Below are 14,088 nucleotides of genomic sequence, written 5' to 3'. Positions count from 1 at the left end.
CAACCTGTCCAAGGTGTACACTGCCTCTGATTCTATGACTGCTGGAGATAGGTACCAGTGATTTAAACCTTCACCATCTTCTTTAACTTGGTTAAGAACACATTTTCTTAGTTACTTTGCAAACTCTTGATAACTTATCAGTAATATCAGCTTTGTTTTAAAATATTCCTAAACCCACATCCATGTGTAGTCAATCTTTTCATCTTGGTACTGTCTTGAAATCTTCATTTACGTTTTTCTTTTTTTATTTATCAGATTCCTTTAGATTTCTATGTGCAACAGGAGACCCTCAGTGAGAATGTCTCTACTGAGCATGTGGACTTTTTGGTTGCTCGCCAGCAGTGGAAGAAGATGGAGGAGGAGGTCAAAGGTCTGCCCATCCCCAAACCAGGACTGGGAGCTAAGGGGAGCTTCCAAGGCACCCATTCTTCTTTGTACCCCCCAACTCGAAGCCCCCATCTCAAACACAGGTTGGACATTGTTTCATGGTATTGTTTGGAGAAAAGCAAATGTCATATTAGCACAAACTTCAACCAACCTTAAAGCAGCAGTACATAGAATTTATAAAAAATAGTTTGTTTTTTTTTACATAATACTATCACTATGTCATGACAGTGTAAAATGAGACAGGTAATGTGTGAAACAATCAAGCTCTTCTGCCTTCTCCCTATAGTCCTGCTGTCAAGTGAAGAACAAACAGAAACAGTCAGAGTCTGGAGGATGGTCTTAGTGCTTTTAATAAACCTTGTGTACACGCTACTCACAACCTCCCCATTTCTCTCTGGTACGTTACAGCACTACAGGGCATTTTATAAAAAAAAAAAAAAATCTACTTTATGGTAAATTACTGGTAGCTGATGTTGCCAGAATTTTACCATAAAAATTACAGTACAACACACGAGGAAATGTAGTTAGTCAGCATTTCAATATGGAAAGAAATTAAGTCCAAATTAAGGTGCAAAAAATGGATTGAAAATCGATTTATTCACTGCATTTTTATGTCTGTGTAAGGTGAAGACAGAACTGCACATGAAAACGGCCCTTTAAGGCATTCAGGCTGCCAACACAAAAGAGAGACACAATCAAAACTGTTAGATGACTTATTACCCCACGATAATAACTCAGAAATATTCAAGTATACTTTTATTTCTTTTCTACTTATGGAAAGTTTCTGTTTATATCATAGATTTGTGGTGCATTTCCATCCTAAAGAAAAAGATATAACACTTCAGATATTTCATGAGATATAACATACATAGAAAAACCTTACATAACCTTATTTTAAAGCAGAAAGTACAGCGGCCACCTTAAGAAAAGGCTTACAGTATTCAATTATGCAGCATGAACTGATCAGTACATTATTGCGAGAGAACACAAAACCTTTTGCGAGGTAGCACAAAAGTTTTGTGAGGTAACGCAAAAGAAAAAAGAATTCCCCATGTCATCTAGGGAGCTCTGTATTACACGCCTATTGCCTGCGCTTTATGGGACGAGTTCTTCTGATCTCTGTGCAACCTGGGCACAACCTGGGCACAACCTGGGCACAGAGTTCACCTGGGCAACTCTGGTTGCCCAGGTGAAAAATAAATATACTAAGTATGTTAAATTTTAGCATACTTGAAGTCAGACTAGTCATCACTATATTTGAAGTATGTTATTTTGAAACAACTAATTTTGTACTTAGCGTATTTTAATAGTAATTAAATTGTAGAAAATTACAATTTAAAATATATTAAGTGTACTACAACATGCTTTTTTGGACCACTAATGTTATACTTTGTATACTTTAAGTATATGACTTTCTATGTAACATAAACGTGATTGATCAGTATATCTTAAGTGTACTATTTTTGTGATCGACTTAAAATATATTTAGAATGTCTGCTAAGTATATACGTATTACATATTTTATGTTAGTAGTGTGATTACAGTATGCCTCAATTACACTTTTGGTTTACTATAATTGCTAATGAAGTACACTTTGTAGTTACTTATCGATGTCTTTTATTCTTCTTCCTTGCCGCTTTGTACATTACATGCTTCATACACACTACAATACTGCAAACATATACAGTATACAGAAGGATCAATTACGACACACTTTCCGATTGAAAAAAATTACTTTGTCTATTCAGTATACTCACATTTTTCAAGACTACATTGACAATATACTATCACAGAATTGTACAAATTGTCAAAATATTAACAATCTACAGACAACATGCTTATAAAAATTAGGACAATAAAACAATAGTTACACTTTAGAGGAAATGTGAAAAATATTTCACCAAGGAATTACTGTTTTAATTCAATGTCACAGTATTCCAGTATTACTCCGGACAAACACATTTTTCCTTGCTAAGAATAGTGAGGATCAACAGAACATTCCCATTCACTGCACCACTGCACTTAACAGAAACCTACAAAAAGAACAATAGAGCAATTAAACAGAGAAACTACTTGTGTTTTAAAGAGTACAGAAATCGGCAAAGAAAAAATTTTGACTTACAATTTTAAGACTTTGTGGACTCACTATGTATGTGGCATCTAGGGTCGCCACCTTTCAGAAATCAAAATAAGGGATCCTCACCATGGCACATCGCCCTACTCTCATGGGGTGGGACGTCCGCTGCAGAGATAGACATTATTTTATGGCAGTGTTTTTTGTCTTTAAAAAGTGATCCATAGAGCAATCATTCATGCATAGAGGTTGGTTAGAGTACCAAAAATTGTACTCCAATCAGGGTAGCATACCTTAAACACGTTTAATTAGGCAAGTGTAAAAAGTATTTAGTAAACTACTCAGGTACAGAGTAACTGATCATAACACCTGATTTAATATTCAAAATGTACCCTCAGACAGCCAAAAGTATAAAAGTTATGTGAACATTCTGGTATTTTACAGAGTACTACCAAAATATTTATACAAATAAGGAGTTGGATTTGGAGGCTGGTTTTTCCATGGCAACACTTAAAAAAGAATGGAAAAAAAACAAACAAAAAAACTGAGCAATATTTCATCATTTGATATAATAAGTGAGCCAAAGAGCCACTTGTGTCTCCAGAGATCCAGGCTGCAGATCCCTGGCAGATGGAAGGTGTGATCCTATACAGCAGCTAAAAGTGCAGCACTATAATTTTAATTAATTTTTAAACTAAAATTGTGAAGGTTAAAAAAATCCACCACTGAGTGGATTTTTATTTAGTATTACTTCTTTGGTACCCCGTTGGTCCCCGTCTAGACCCACCTCTGGGCTGCAGGTCTATGTCTGGTGCATAAATGACCACTGAACAATGAATTCATAAAATATATCAACATTTCAAAATAAAACATACAGAAAGCACTAACAAACCTTTTAAAGTAGGAAATATTTATGTATTTACTGTTAATCTAGTTGTATTATTTGTTCTTCAAATGACCATTTGTATTATTTTGGCTGATATTATTACACATTAAATAAGCAAATAATCAAACCAATATCATTGTTATCCATCCATCCATCCATCCATCTTCTTCCGCTTATCCGAGGTCGGGTCGCGGGGGTAGCAGCTTCAGAAGGGAGGCCCAGACTTCCCTCTCCCCAGCCACTTCTTCTAGCTCCTCCGGGGGAATCCCGAGGCGTTCCCAGGCCAGCCGAGAGACATAGTCCCTCCAGCGTGTCCTGGGTCTTCCCCGGGGCCTCCTCCCGGTGGGACGTGCCCGGAACACCTCACCAGGGAGGCGTCTAGGAGGCATCCTGACCAGATGCCCGAGCCACCTCAACTGGCTCCTCTCGATGTGAAGGAGCAGCGGCTCTACTCTGAGTCCCTCCCGGATGACTGAGCTTCTCACCCTATCTCTAAGGGAGAGCCCAGCCACCCTACGGAGAAAACCCATTTCGGCCGCTTGTATCCGCGATCTCGTTCTTTCGGTCATGACCCAAAGCTCATGACCATAGATGAGGGTGGGAACGTAGATCGACCGGTAAATCGAGAGCTTCGCTTTTTGGCTCAGCTCTCTCTTCACCACGACGGACCGGTACAGCGCCCGCTTGACAGCAGACGCTGCGCCAATCCGCCTGTCGATCTCCCGCTCCCTTCTTCCCCCATTCGTGAACAAGATCCCGAGATACTTAAACTCCTCCACTTGGGGCAGGACACCCCCCCTGACCCGGAGAAGGCACTCTACCCTTTTCCGGCTCAAGACCATGGCCTCGGATTTGGAGGCACTGATCCTCATCCCGGCCGCGTCACACTCGGCTGCGAACCGCTCCAGCGAGAGCTGCAGATCACGATCTGATGAAGCCAAAAGGACCACATCGTCTGCAAAAAGCAGAGATGAGATCCTAAGGCCACCAAATCGGATCCCCTCAACACCTTGGCTGCGCCTAGAAATTCTGTCCATGAAAGTGATGAACAGAATCGGTGACAAAGGGCAGCCCTGGCGGAGTCCAACTCTCACCGGAAACGAGCCCGACTTACTGCCGGCAATGCGGACCAGACTCTGACACCGGTCATACAGGGACCTGACAGCCCGTATCAAAGGGCCCGGTACCCCATACTCCCGGAGAACCCCCCCCCGGGCTCCCCGAGGGACACGGTCGAACGCCTTCTCCAGGTCCACAAAACACATGTAGACTGGTTGGGCGAACTCCCATGCACCCTCCAGGACCCTGCCGAGGGTGTAGAGCTGGTCCAGCGTTCCACGACCAGGACGAAAACCACACTGCTCTTCCTGAATCCGAGGTTCGACTATCCGACGGACCCTCCTCTCCAGGACCCCTGAATAGACCTTGCCAGGGAGGCTTAAGAGTGTGACCCCTCTATAATTGGAGCACACCCTCCGGTCCCCCTTTTTGAACAGGGGGACCACCACCCCAGTCTGCCAATCCAGGGGAACTGCCCCCGATGTCCATGCGACATTGCAGAGTCGCGTCAACCAACACAACCCTACAACATCCAGAGCCTTAAGGAACTCCGGGCGGATCTCATCCACCCCCGGGGCCCTGCCACCGAGGAGCTTTTTAACCACCTCGGCGACCTCGTCCCCAGAGATTGGAGAGCCCAACCCAGAGTCCCCAGGCTCCGCTTCCTCAGTGGAAGGCATGTTGGTGGGATTGAGGAGGTCTTCGAAGTACTCTGCCCACCGGCCCACAACGTCCCGAGTAGAGGTCAGCAGCACACCATCCCCACTATAAACAGTGTTGGTGCTGCACCGCTTCCCCCCCCTGAGACGCCGGATGGTGGACCAGAATCGCCTCGAAGCCGTACGGAAGTCTTTCTCCATGGCCTCTCCAAACTCCTCCCACGCCCGGGTTTTTGCCTCAGCAACCGCCCGAGCCGCATGCCGCTTCGCCCGCCGGTACCCATCAGCTGCTTCCGGAGTCCCACAGGCCAAAAAGGCCCGATAGGACTCCTTCTTCAGCCTGACGGCATCCCTCACCGAAGGTGTCCACCAGCGGGTTCGAGGGTTGCCGCCGCGACAGGCACCGACAACCTTGCGGCCACAGCTCCGATCGGCCGCCTCGACAATGGAGGCACGGAACACGGTCCACTCAGACTCCATGTCCCCCACCTCCCCCGGGACGTGTTCGAAGTTTTGCCGGAGATGGGAGTTAAAGCTCCGTCTCACAGGGGATTCCGCCAGACGTTCCCAGCAGACCCTCACAACACGTTTGGGCCTGCCAGGTCTGACCGGCTTTCGCCCCCACCACCGGAGCCAACTCACCACCAGGTAGTGGTCAGTGGACAGCTCCGCACCTCTCTTCACCCGAGTGTCCAAGACATACGGCCGCAGATCCGATGAAACGACGACAAAGTCGATCATCGAACTGCGGCCTAGGGTGTCCTGGTGCCAAGTGCACATATGGACACCCTTATGCTTGAACATGGTGTTCGTTATGGACAATCCATGGCGAGCACAGAAGTCCAGCAACAGAACACCGCTCGAGTTCAGGTCGGGCGGGCCGTTCCTCCCAACCACGCCCCTCCAGGTCTCACTGTCATTGCCCACGTGAGCGTTGAAGTCCCCCAGCAGAACAAGGGAGTCCCCAGGAGGAGCACTCTCCAGTACCCCCTCTAAGGACTCCAAAAAGGGTGGGTAATCTGAACTGTCGTTCGGCCCGTAAGCACAAACGACAGTCAGAACCCGTCCCCCCACCCGTAGGCGGAGGGATGCTACCCTCTCGTTCACCGGGGTAAACCCCAACGTACAGGCGCCGAGATGGGGAGCAACAAGTATGCCCACTCCTGCCCGACGCCTCTCACCTTGGGCAACTCCAGAGTGGAAGTATGTCCAGCCCCTCTCAAGGAGACTGGTTCCAGAACCAGAGCCGTGCGTCGAGGTGAGACCGACTATTTCTAGCCGGAACCTCTCGACCTCACGCACTAGCTCCGGCTCCTTCCCCACCAGAGAGGTGACATTCCACGTCCCAAGAGCCAGTTTCTGCAACCGAGGATCGGACCGCCAGGGTCCCCTCCCTCTGCTGCCACCCATCCCACACTGCACCCGACCCCTTTGGCCCCTCCCACGGGTGGTGGGCCCATGGGAGGGGGGGCCCATGTTTCCTCTTCGGGCTGAGCCCGGCCGGGCTCCATGGGTAAAAGCCCGGCCACCAGACGCTCGCCATCGTGCCCCCCCTCCAGGCCTGGCTCCAGAGTGGGGCCCCGGTGACCCGCGTCCGGGCGAGGGAACACCAAGTCCAAAGTTTTCCTTCATCATTGGGGTCTTTGGGCTGCTCTTTGTCTGGTCCCTCACCTAGGACCTGTCTGCCTTGGGTGACCCTACCAGGGGCATGAAGCCCCAGACAGCATAGCTCCTAGGATCATTGGGACACTCAAACCCCTCCACCACGATAAGGTGGCAGCCCATGGAGGCTGCTATACCTCTGGGGTTCGGAATGAAAATTGTGATCGCAGAATGTGCACCAATTAGATGCCCAGATGACCCCGAGCCAATAATGAAGCCAGGTGATGATTTGACTCTTTAATCAGCCGGTGACAACTGGTTTACAGGCAGGATGTGCGTGGTGTGCGTGTGCAGGATGTGCGTGGATTGAAGTTTGTAGGCGTGTGTGTGTGGTTCTACAAAGAAATTAATAAATACAAATTACAATCCACTATGAACGCAGATACTCATTTACAAACATATTTTAATCATATTATCTGTCTGTTTCATTAATATTAAAGTTAAATAAAGCAAAAGAAAGCAACTAAACATAATATAGTTTACCATTTTAGCACAGAAATTAGCTTAGCCTAGCCTTCGCTTATTCTAAAAGAAAATCTAACAACAGAAAATGTTCTAAGTACTAAAATGCACATATAATGCCACTCAAATATAAATACACTGCAACCTACCATTCATATGGACGCACACTCAAACGAAATCACAAAACCACCTTCAAACACCACGTCCGCTGACCTGCAAGGCTTCTCAAACAATGTTTTGGTATGAAAAAGAAATACTACTCACAAACGGCCGCGCCACCTGGTGACGAAGCTAGGAACTACAACATGGCCTTCAGAACAGCCGCCCCCAAACTTACAACCACAAGTTTGCAGTTTAAAGCTCACTGTCCATCTGATTCTGGTACTGCAGGTAGCCGGATAAGGCGGCTCACTGGTCGTATGTACATGCGGTCTTTCACCTTGACCTCTGCAGACCAAATCAAGCCATCAGCTCCAGGGAATACTCTGCTGATCTCTCCAATTGGCCATGAGGCTCTTGGGAGTTGGGGATCCACTATCATCACCACAGGTACATAACTGGATAGGAGAAGTGTCCCTTTGCCACTTCGACCGAGACCGAGTGTGGGCAGGTAGTGGCGTATCAACTGTGTCCAGAAGCGATCGGATAACACTTGACAGGTCCTCCAACGTCGCTGTCCAATGAGGTCTGAGTCGTGGTATAAAACATGGGGTAGGGAAGGGTCTAGCCGTCCCATCAGCAACAAATCTGGGGTAATGGGGTCTGGGTCAGCTAGATCTGAAGATACGTACCCCTAAGGTTTCGAGTTGAGCATTCCCTCAATCTCCATCAGCACTGTTTACAGGATTTCCTCTTGTACAACCTGCGAGCCTATTGTGGATTTCAGGGCTGCTTTTATGGATCTGATTTCCCGCTCCCAGGATCCTCCAAAGTGAGGAGCACTGGGAGGATTAAATCGAAACCTGATTTGATGTGCTGCTAATTGGGATTGTAAGGAGGGGTGTAGAGCATTAAAGGATTCCTGCAGCTCTTTCTCTCCTCCTCGAAAATTAGTTCCTTGGTCGCAGAGTATCTCAGTTGGTTTACCACGACGAGAGACAAATCTTCTTAATGCCATGAGAAATGAGTCAGAAGTGAGGCTAGACAGTACCTCAATATGAATGGCACGAGTTGTCAAGCATTTGAAGAGCAGGCCCCAGTGTTTTCCAATTCGCCGACCAACCTTCACTTGCATTGGACCGAAACAGTCGATTCCTGTTGAAAAGAAGGCTGGCTGATTCAATCAAAGGTGTGCAATGGGAAGGTCTGCCATCTTTGGATTGACAGGTTGAGCTCTCCATTTCTGGCACTCGGGGCAACAGCGCTGTTCACTCCTTATGGCTTCACAACCCCTAAGAATCCAGTGTTTCCTTCTCAACTCTGCAAACAATCTCTCTGCTCCTGGGTGCTTTAAATCTCTGTCAGCCTGTCGAATGAGTAGTTTAGTGACAGGATGTTTTGGGTTCAAGACTACCGGATGAGTCACTGCAGGTTCCAAATCATTACAACGTCTAAGTCTGCCACCTACTCTGAGGAGTTGGAGTGATTTGTCATATTCCGGTGCCAGGGTGACTAAACGACTGGACGAATGAACTGGTTCCCCGGTGGTCAACCACTGGATCTCATCTGGGACACTGTCTCTTTGAGCAGATTTCAGGAGAGTAAGCTCAGCCTCTTTGTAGTTGTCTGCTGTGAAATTGTCACCAGTTGACCCCTGAAGACATTTGGCAGTTTTCTTTAAGAGGTCATTAAAACTGGTAAATTTCTGTGCATCTGGGAGCAGACAGGGTTCAGAGGTTACAACCAAGCAAGTTGCTGATCTACGCTGCTCCTCAGCGAAGTTGGTGCATGGTGTAATTGGATGCTCTGGCCACTGGCCCTGCGGTAGCTGCAGAAATGATGGTCCACATGCCCACCGGGACTGACATGTGAGGTCTCGTAGTCTTTTGCCCCTAGTTAGATCATCTGCAGGGTTATCAGATGTTGTCACATACTGCCAAGTCCAGCTATCTGTCAGTTCTTGGATTTCAGCTATTCGAGTTCCTACGAATACCTTGTAGTGGCAGGAATCTGACTGAATCCATGTTAGGACGGTGGTGGAATCTGTCCACAACACCACTTTGGATAATGGTAGGGTGAGCTCTTTGGTCAACAGGCTGGCGAGTTGAGCTCCTGTCAAGGCTGCACATAGTTCCAGACGTGGCATGGACAACTGGTGTTTAGGAGCCACTCTGGAACGTGCGGTTAGGAAGGCAACTTCTACCTTCCCAGCACCATCTTCCGTCCGTAGATATGCAACACTTCTGTATGCTTGTTGCGATGCATCACAAAAGATGTGAACCTCATGCTGACTGTCAGATTTGTCCAGCTCAGGGCTTACATAACAATGTTGCAAACTGATATTGTCCAGATGTTGCAGTTCCTCTTCTCATTCTCTCCATGCAGAAAGCAAATCATTCGGTAACAGCGGATCATCCCACTCGCACTTTCTGTCCCATAACCGCTGGACTAGTACTTTAGCCCTTGTCGTGAAAGGGACCAAGAAGCCTAGTGGGTCATACTGACTTGCCAGAACCTGATAGATGTTCCTCATAGTAGGAGGATTACTGTTTGAGGGCCTACACTTATACTGCAGAGTGTCAGAGTAACACATCCACCGCAAGCCTAAAACTGGTTCTTGAGGGTCCACAACAGTTTGATTCAGCCACTGTTCACTGTTCTCTGACCTTAACTCCTTTGGTAGATGGGCAATGAGATCTGGGGTGTTGCTGGCCCATTGCCTGAGCTCAAATCCTGCTTCTGATAATAGTGACCGTAATTTCTCCACCACATCTTTAGCCACATCTGGAGAAGAAAAGCTTTGCAACCAATTATCAACGTAGAAGTTCTTCTCAATTGCGTCACAAACATCCTCTTCCTGGTGGCTGTGATTGTGGACATGTCTCTGGAGTGCATAGATGGCACAGCAAGGGGAACATATTGTTCCGAACGGGAGCACTTGCCATTCATACACTTTGGGAGGGGTGTCTCTTTGCAGATCACGCCAGATAAAATGCAGCAGTGGTTGATCTTCCGGCAGTAGTCTCACCTGGTGGAACATTCCCTTGATGTCGCTGCTAACTGCAATGGAGTGTTCTCTGAAGTGTAATAGCACACAAAGGAGAGAGGCCCCCAGGTTTGGGCCTGGCAACAGCAGCTCGTTGAGGTTCTGTTCTCTGTAAGTGAATGAGCAATTAAACACCACACGGTTCTTACCGTTATGTGTCACCATGTGGTGGGGGATGAACCACGATTCTCTTGAGGCCCTCATCTTCTCTTCACTTACTTCTCTCACATAGCCGGCCGCTATTAACTTGGCGATCTCTGCTTGATAAGCTTTAGCCTTCACTGGATCTCGATTGAGGTGCTTCTCTGTGCCACTTAGACTGGGGAGTACTGCTGCAGGTGGTACTTGGAGCGTAGGCATATCACTGACAAGCAGAAGGGGAGTTGCGTATCGGTGTACACCTTTAATATCCAGTCTGGTCGTTTTTGCCTCCCGGAGCGTCATAGCTTGCTCTTCCCTCCGAGACCGTGTCACTAGCTTCTCACTTCTGTACGGCATAATGTCAAGTTCCCAGAGTCTTTCTACTTGACTAAACAGGTCTGATTGAGGTGAGGCAGCTGAAAGGAAGAGTCTTTGTTCTGGTTGTGCAGAGTGTCGAGGGGAGGGGACTGGTCCTTGTAATACCCAACCAAGCCTAGTTTGACTGCAGTTGGACCGCCAGGTGGCCCCAGCCGCACAGGTTGGATGGGGGTCACTAGGTGGGGACAGTCTGATCCAATCAGAATGAGCGGCTGGGCATTGGTAAATGACTGCAAAGGAAGCTTTCTCAAATGTCTATACTTCTGCTGAAGTGCTTTCACTGGATATGAATGTGGAGCCAAACCTAGATCATCTGCTGTGAAGGTTCTCTTGATGGTAAATGTTTTGGATGGTTGACTGGCAGAGGAGACTTTGACTGTCACTGATTCACCATGCAGTGTTCTCAGTCCTTGCCTTACTGTACGTAAAGTAAGACTCTCTGCAGTGCCCTGTAGCTGGAGCTTCTGAATGTCCTCTGGGAGAAGAATTGTCCTCTCCGAACCATCATCTAGTATGCCAAATGTCTCCAGGGTGTGTTTCCCATTTCGCAGCAAAACTTTGCTTATCTTCAGAAGCACTTGGTTGGAACCCTGAACGACGGTCCAGATAGAGCACATCAATAGATGGTTTACTGCCCATTTCACTGACATGTTCCATTGGTGGTGTAGGTACAGCTGCTCTGATATTCACTTCATGCAGGGCTTCTAGATGTTTTCCCTTGCATGTGTTACACTGTACTTTAAAGTCAGGGTACTTTAATATGTGGTGGTGACTTCAATATCTTATTAAACACCAAATTTGATTCTTCTAATGGGAAAGGTGATGTATGAAATATTGATAAGAGGATGGGACAACTCATGGGCATTTTAGGATTAGTTGATGTATGGAGAGAACACCACCCAACTAATAGAGAATACACCCACTTCTCGTACCCAAATAACATATATTCTAGGTTAGATTACATTCTTATGTTCAAGAATGATTTGTTTAAAATCAAAACTTTGTGAAATTGATCCCTGTACAATTTCTGATCATAATCCAGTTTATGCTGCTATTTGTCTGAACAGGAAAAATAGATCTACCTGATGGAGGTTGAACACAAATATTCTGAACTACCCAAATATTTAAGAGAATTTGAAAAAAGAAATAGAGAATTACTTAGCATGAGTTCATACTGCAGCCTGAAGTGACCCAATTCCGATTTTTTTGAAAGGAAGAAAAACAACAATATGAGGATTAAGTTGCTAATATACTGCTCCAGTCGGACAACAAGCTATGCTCCACCGTTAACATCCATATTTACTTCCGCAAACACTGAGCACTTCTTCTTTTTATGGCAGTTGGCAGATCACTGAGAATACTGACGCTATTGCGCCCTCTACTGCGCATGCAGGACACTTTCAGGTTGTTACCCGTTCACACTGCAGAACACATACAGGTCGCATCTGTGTGGCAATGTGAACGGCCCTGGCAAAAAAATCTGATTTGACAAAAATTGGAATTGGGTAACTTCAGGCTGCAGTGTGAACGCAGCCTTAGTTCAAAATGATAATGAGGAGGTGTCACCAGAAATATTAAGGGATGCACTGAAGGCGGTGAGTAGAGGGAAAATAATTAGTATTTTCACCCACCTTAAAAGAGAAAATTGGCAAAAACGTAAATTCTTGGAATATAAACTGCTAAAGCTGCAACACCAACACTCCTTGACTCTGAATGATGACATTAGATCTGATATTGTAAAATTTAAAAAAGAATTAGATGACCTAAACATGATTGATGTACAGAAAAAAATATTTTTAACAAGCAGCAGCACTGTGAAGTAGGGGAAAAATCACTAAAATGTCTTTTGTATAAACTCAGAAAACAGCAAGCGGAGAGGACTATACACAAAATAAGAAATCCTTGAGCCAGGTCCGTAGACAAAAAATAGAGACTTTAGTGTTAAGTTTAGATGCCGAAAAGGCATTTGATTCTGTGAGGTGGTCCTTTTTATATCAGGTATTTGGGAAATTTGGTTTTGAGAAATCTATAATAAATACTATTTCTGGGTTGTATAATAAACCAACCACCAAAATCAAAATTAATGGAGACCTTACTGAATCATTCATACTCGAGCGAGGTACTCGACAGGGTTGCTGCATGTCGCCACTCCTCTTTGCCATGTTTGTTGTCAAACAGTTTTATTGAGGAATCAGACACGAGAATTGAAACATCAACAATACACAATTGTCCTCTTTTTGATGTGAACATAAAACATAAAAACAATACAAAATCAAAACAAAACAAAAGTGACATAAATAAACAAGGACATTCTCAAGACCATGTTTATAGAACCATTGAGCCAGTGGATCAGAAAGAGACAGGATATAATTGGAGTAAGGACAGCAGGAGAGGAGTAAAAATTAGCACTATTTGCTGATGACTCGCTACTTGTTATATCTCATCCTATGCAGGTTCTCCCCAAAATAATAAAAATATTATCAGGATTCGGTTTGTTCTCAGGGTACAAGGTTAATGTAAACAAATTGCAGGTAGTAACGGTAAATTATGATCCACCAGTTGAAATTAAGAATTGCTATAAATGGAAATGGGATGCAGATGGTGTTAGGTATCTGGGAGTGTTGATACATTGTGACCCCTCTAAAATGTTTGAGGGGTCCCCCTGAACATAGCCATAAAGTCGAATATACAAAGATAGAATGCCATATCTTTTTTCGATCTACACTCCAAGATTCAGTCAGTTAGATTACACATCCTTTGCTGAATGTTGTATTTATTTAAATCCCTGCCAGTTCCCATACCCTCAAAACAATTTGTAGAATGGGACAAGATGCTTTCAAAATACATTTGGAAAGGGAAAAAAGCCAGAGTCAAATACAAAACATTACAATTAAAGAAAGAAAAAGGAGTTGCGGGCTTCCTTGGTTTGAAGAATATTATTGTGCAGCTCAGTTGAGACCTTTGATATGCTTGTGCTGTTCGGATTACACTGAGGAATAGAAAGATGTGGAAGGGGAAACAATCAAAACAATACCGATTAAAGCCATAAAAGCTGGCACAAAATTGCAGAGCAAAATTCGTTTGGCAGATGAACCTATATCACAAGTAATGATATTTGCCTGGAACGAAGCAATTAGAACCTGTGGTTTAGAAAATGCCTCTAGAGTTTTAAGATGGTGTGCATACGATTCAGATTCCATCCCAAATCAACATGATGATAGATTCAAGAAGTGGA

The 14,088-nt window shown here is 45.4% G+C and overlaps 1 protein-coding gene and 1 long non-coding RNA gene across 6 annotated transcripts in view; one reads left to right on the top strand and one right to left on the bottom strand.

The window, feature by feature from the left end:
• LOC116721385 (uncharacterized) overlaps positions 1-14,088 on the top strand; it is a 63,382-nt gene that overhangs the window by 20,190 nt on the left and 29,104 nt on the right. For all 5 annotated transcript variants that reach the window (XM_032565065.1, XM_032565069.1, XM_032565068.1 and 2 more), the window contains exon 3: positions 256-470. In XM_032565065.1, coding sequence (XP_032420956.1) covers positions 256-470 — 215 coding nt within the window. The remainder of the gene's footprint in view (positions 1-255; positions 471-14,088) is intronic.
• On the bottom strand, positions 1,988-3,495 carry LOC116721401 (uncharacterized). The gene is made up of 2 exons (XR_004339593.1): positions 2,510-3,495; positions 1,988-2,420 (listed from the first exon to the last, which is right to left on the bottom strand). It is a non-coding gene; the product is annotated as an uncharacterized LOC116721401 (long non-coding RNA).

The sequence above is a fragment of the Xiphophorus hellerii genome, chromosome 6 (assembly GCF_003331165.1).
Source record: "Xiphophorus hellerii strain 12219 chromosome 6, Xiphophorus_hellerii-4.1, whole genome shotgun sequence".
In the NCBI taxonomy this organism is placed as follows: Eukaryota; Metazoa; Chordata; class Actinopteri; order Cyprinodontiformes; family Poeciliidae; genus Xiphophorus; species Xiphophorus hellerii.
The sequence above is the reverse complement of the archived record's forward strand: the minus strand, read 5'-3'. Positions and strand labels throughout refer to the sequence as shown.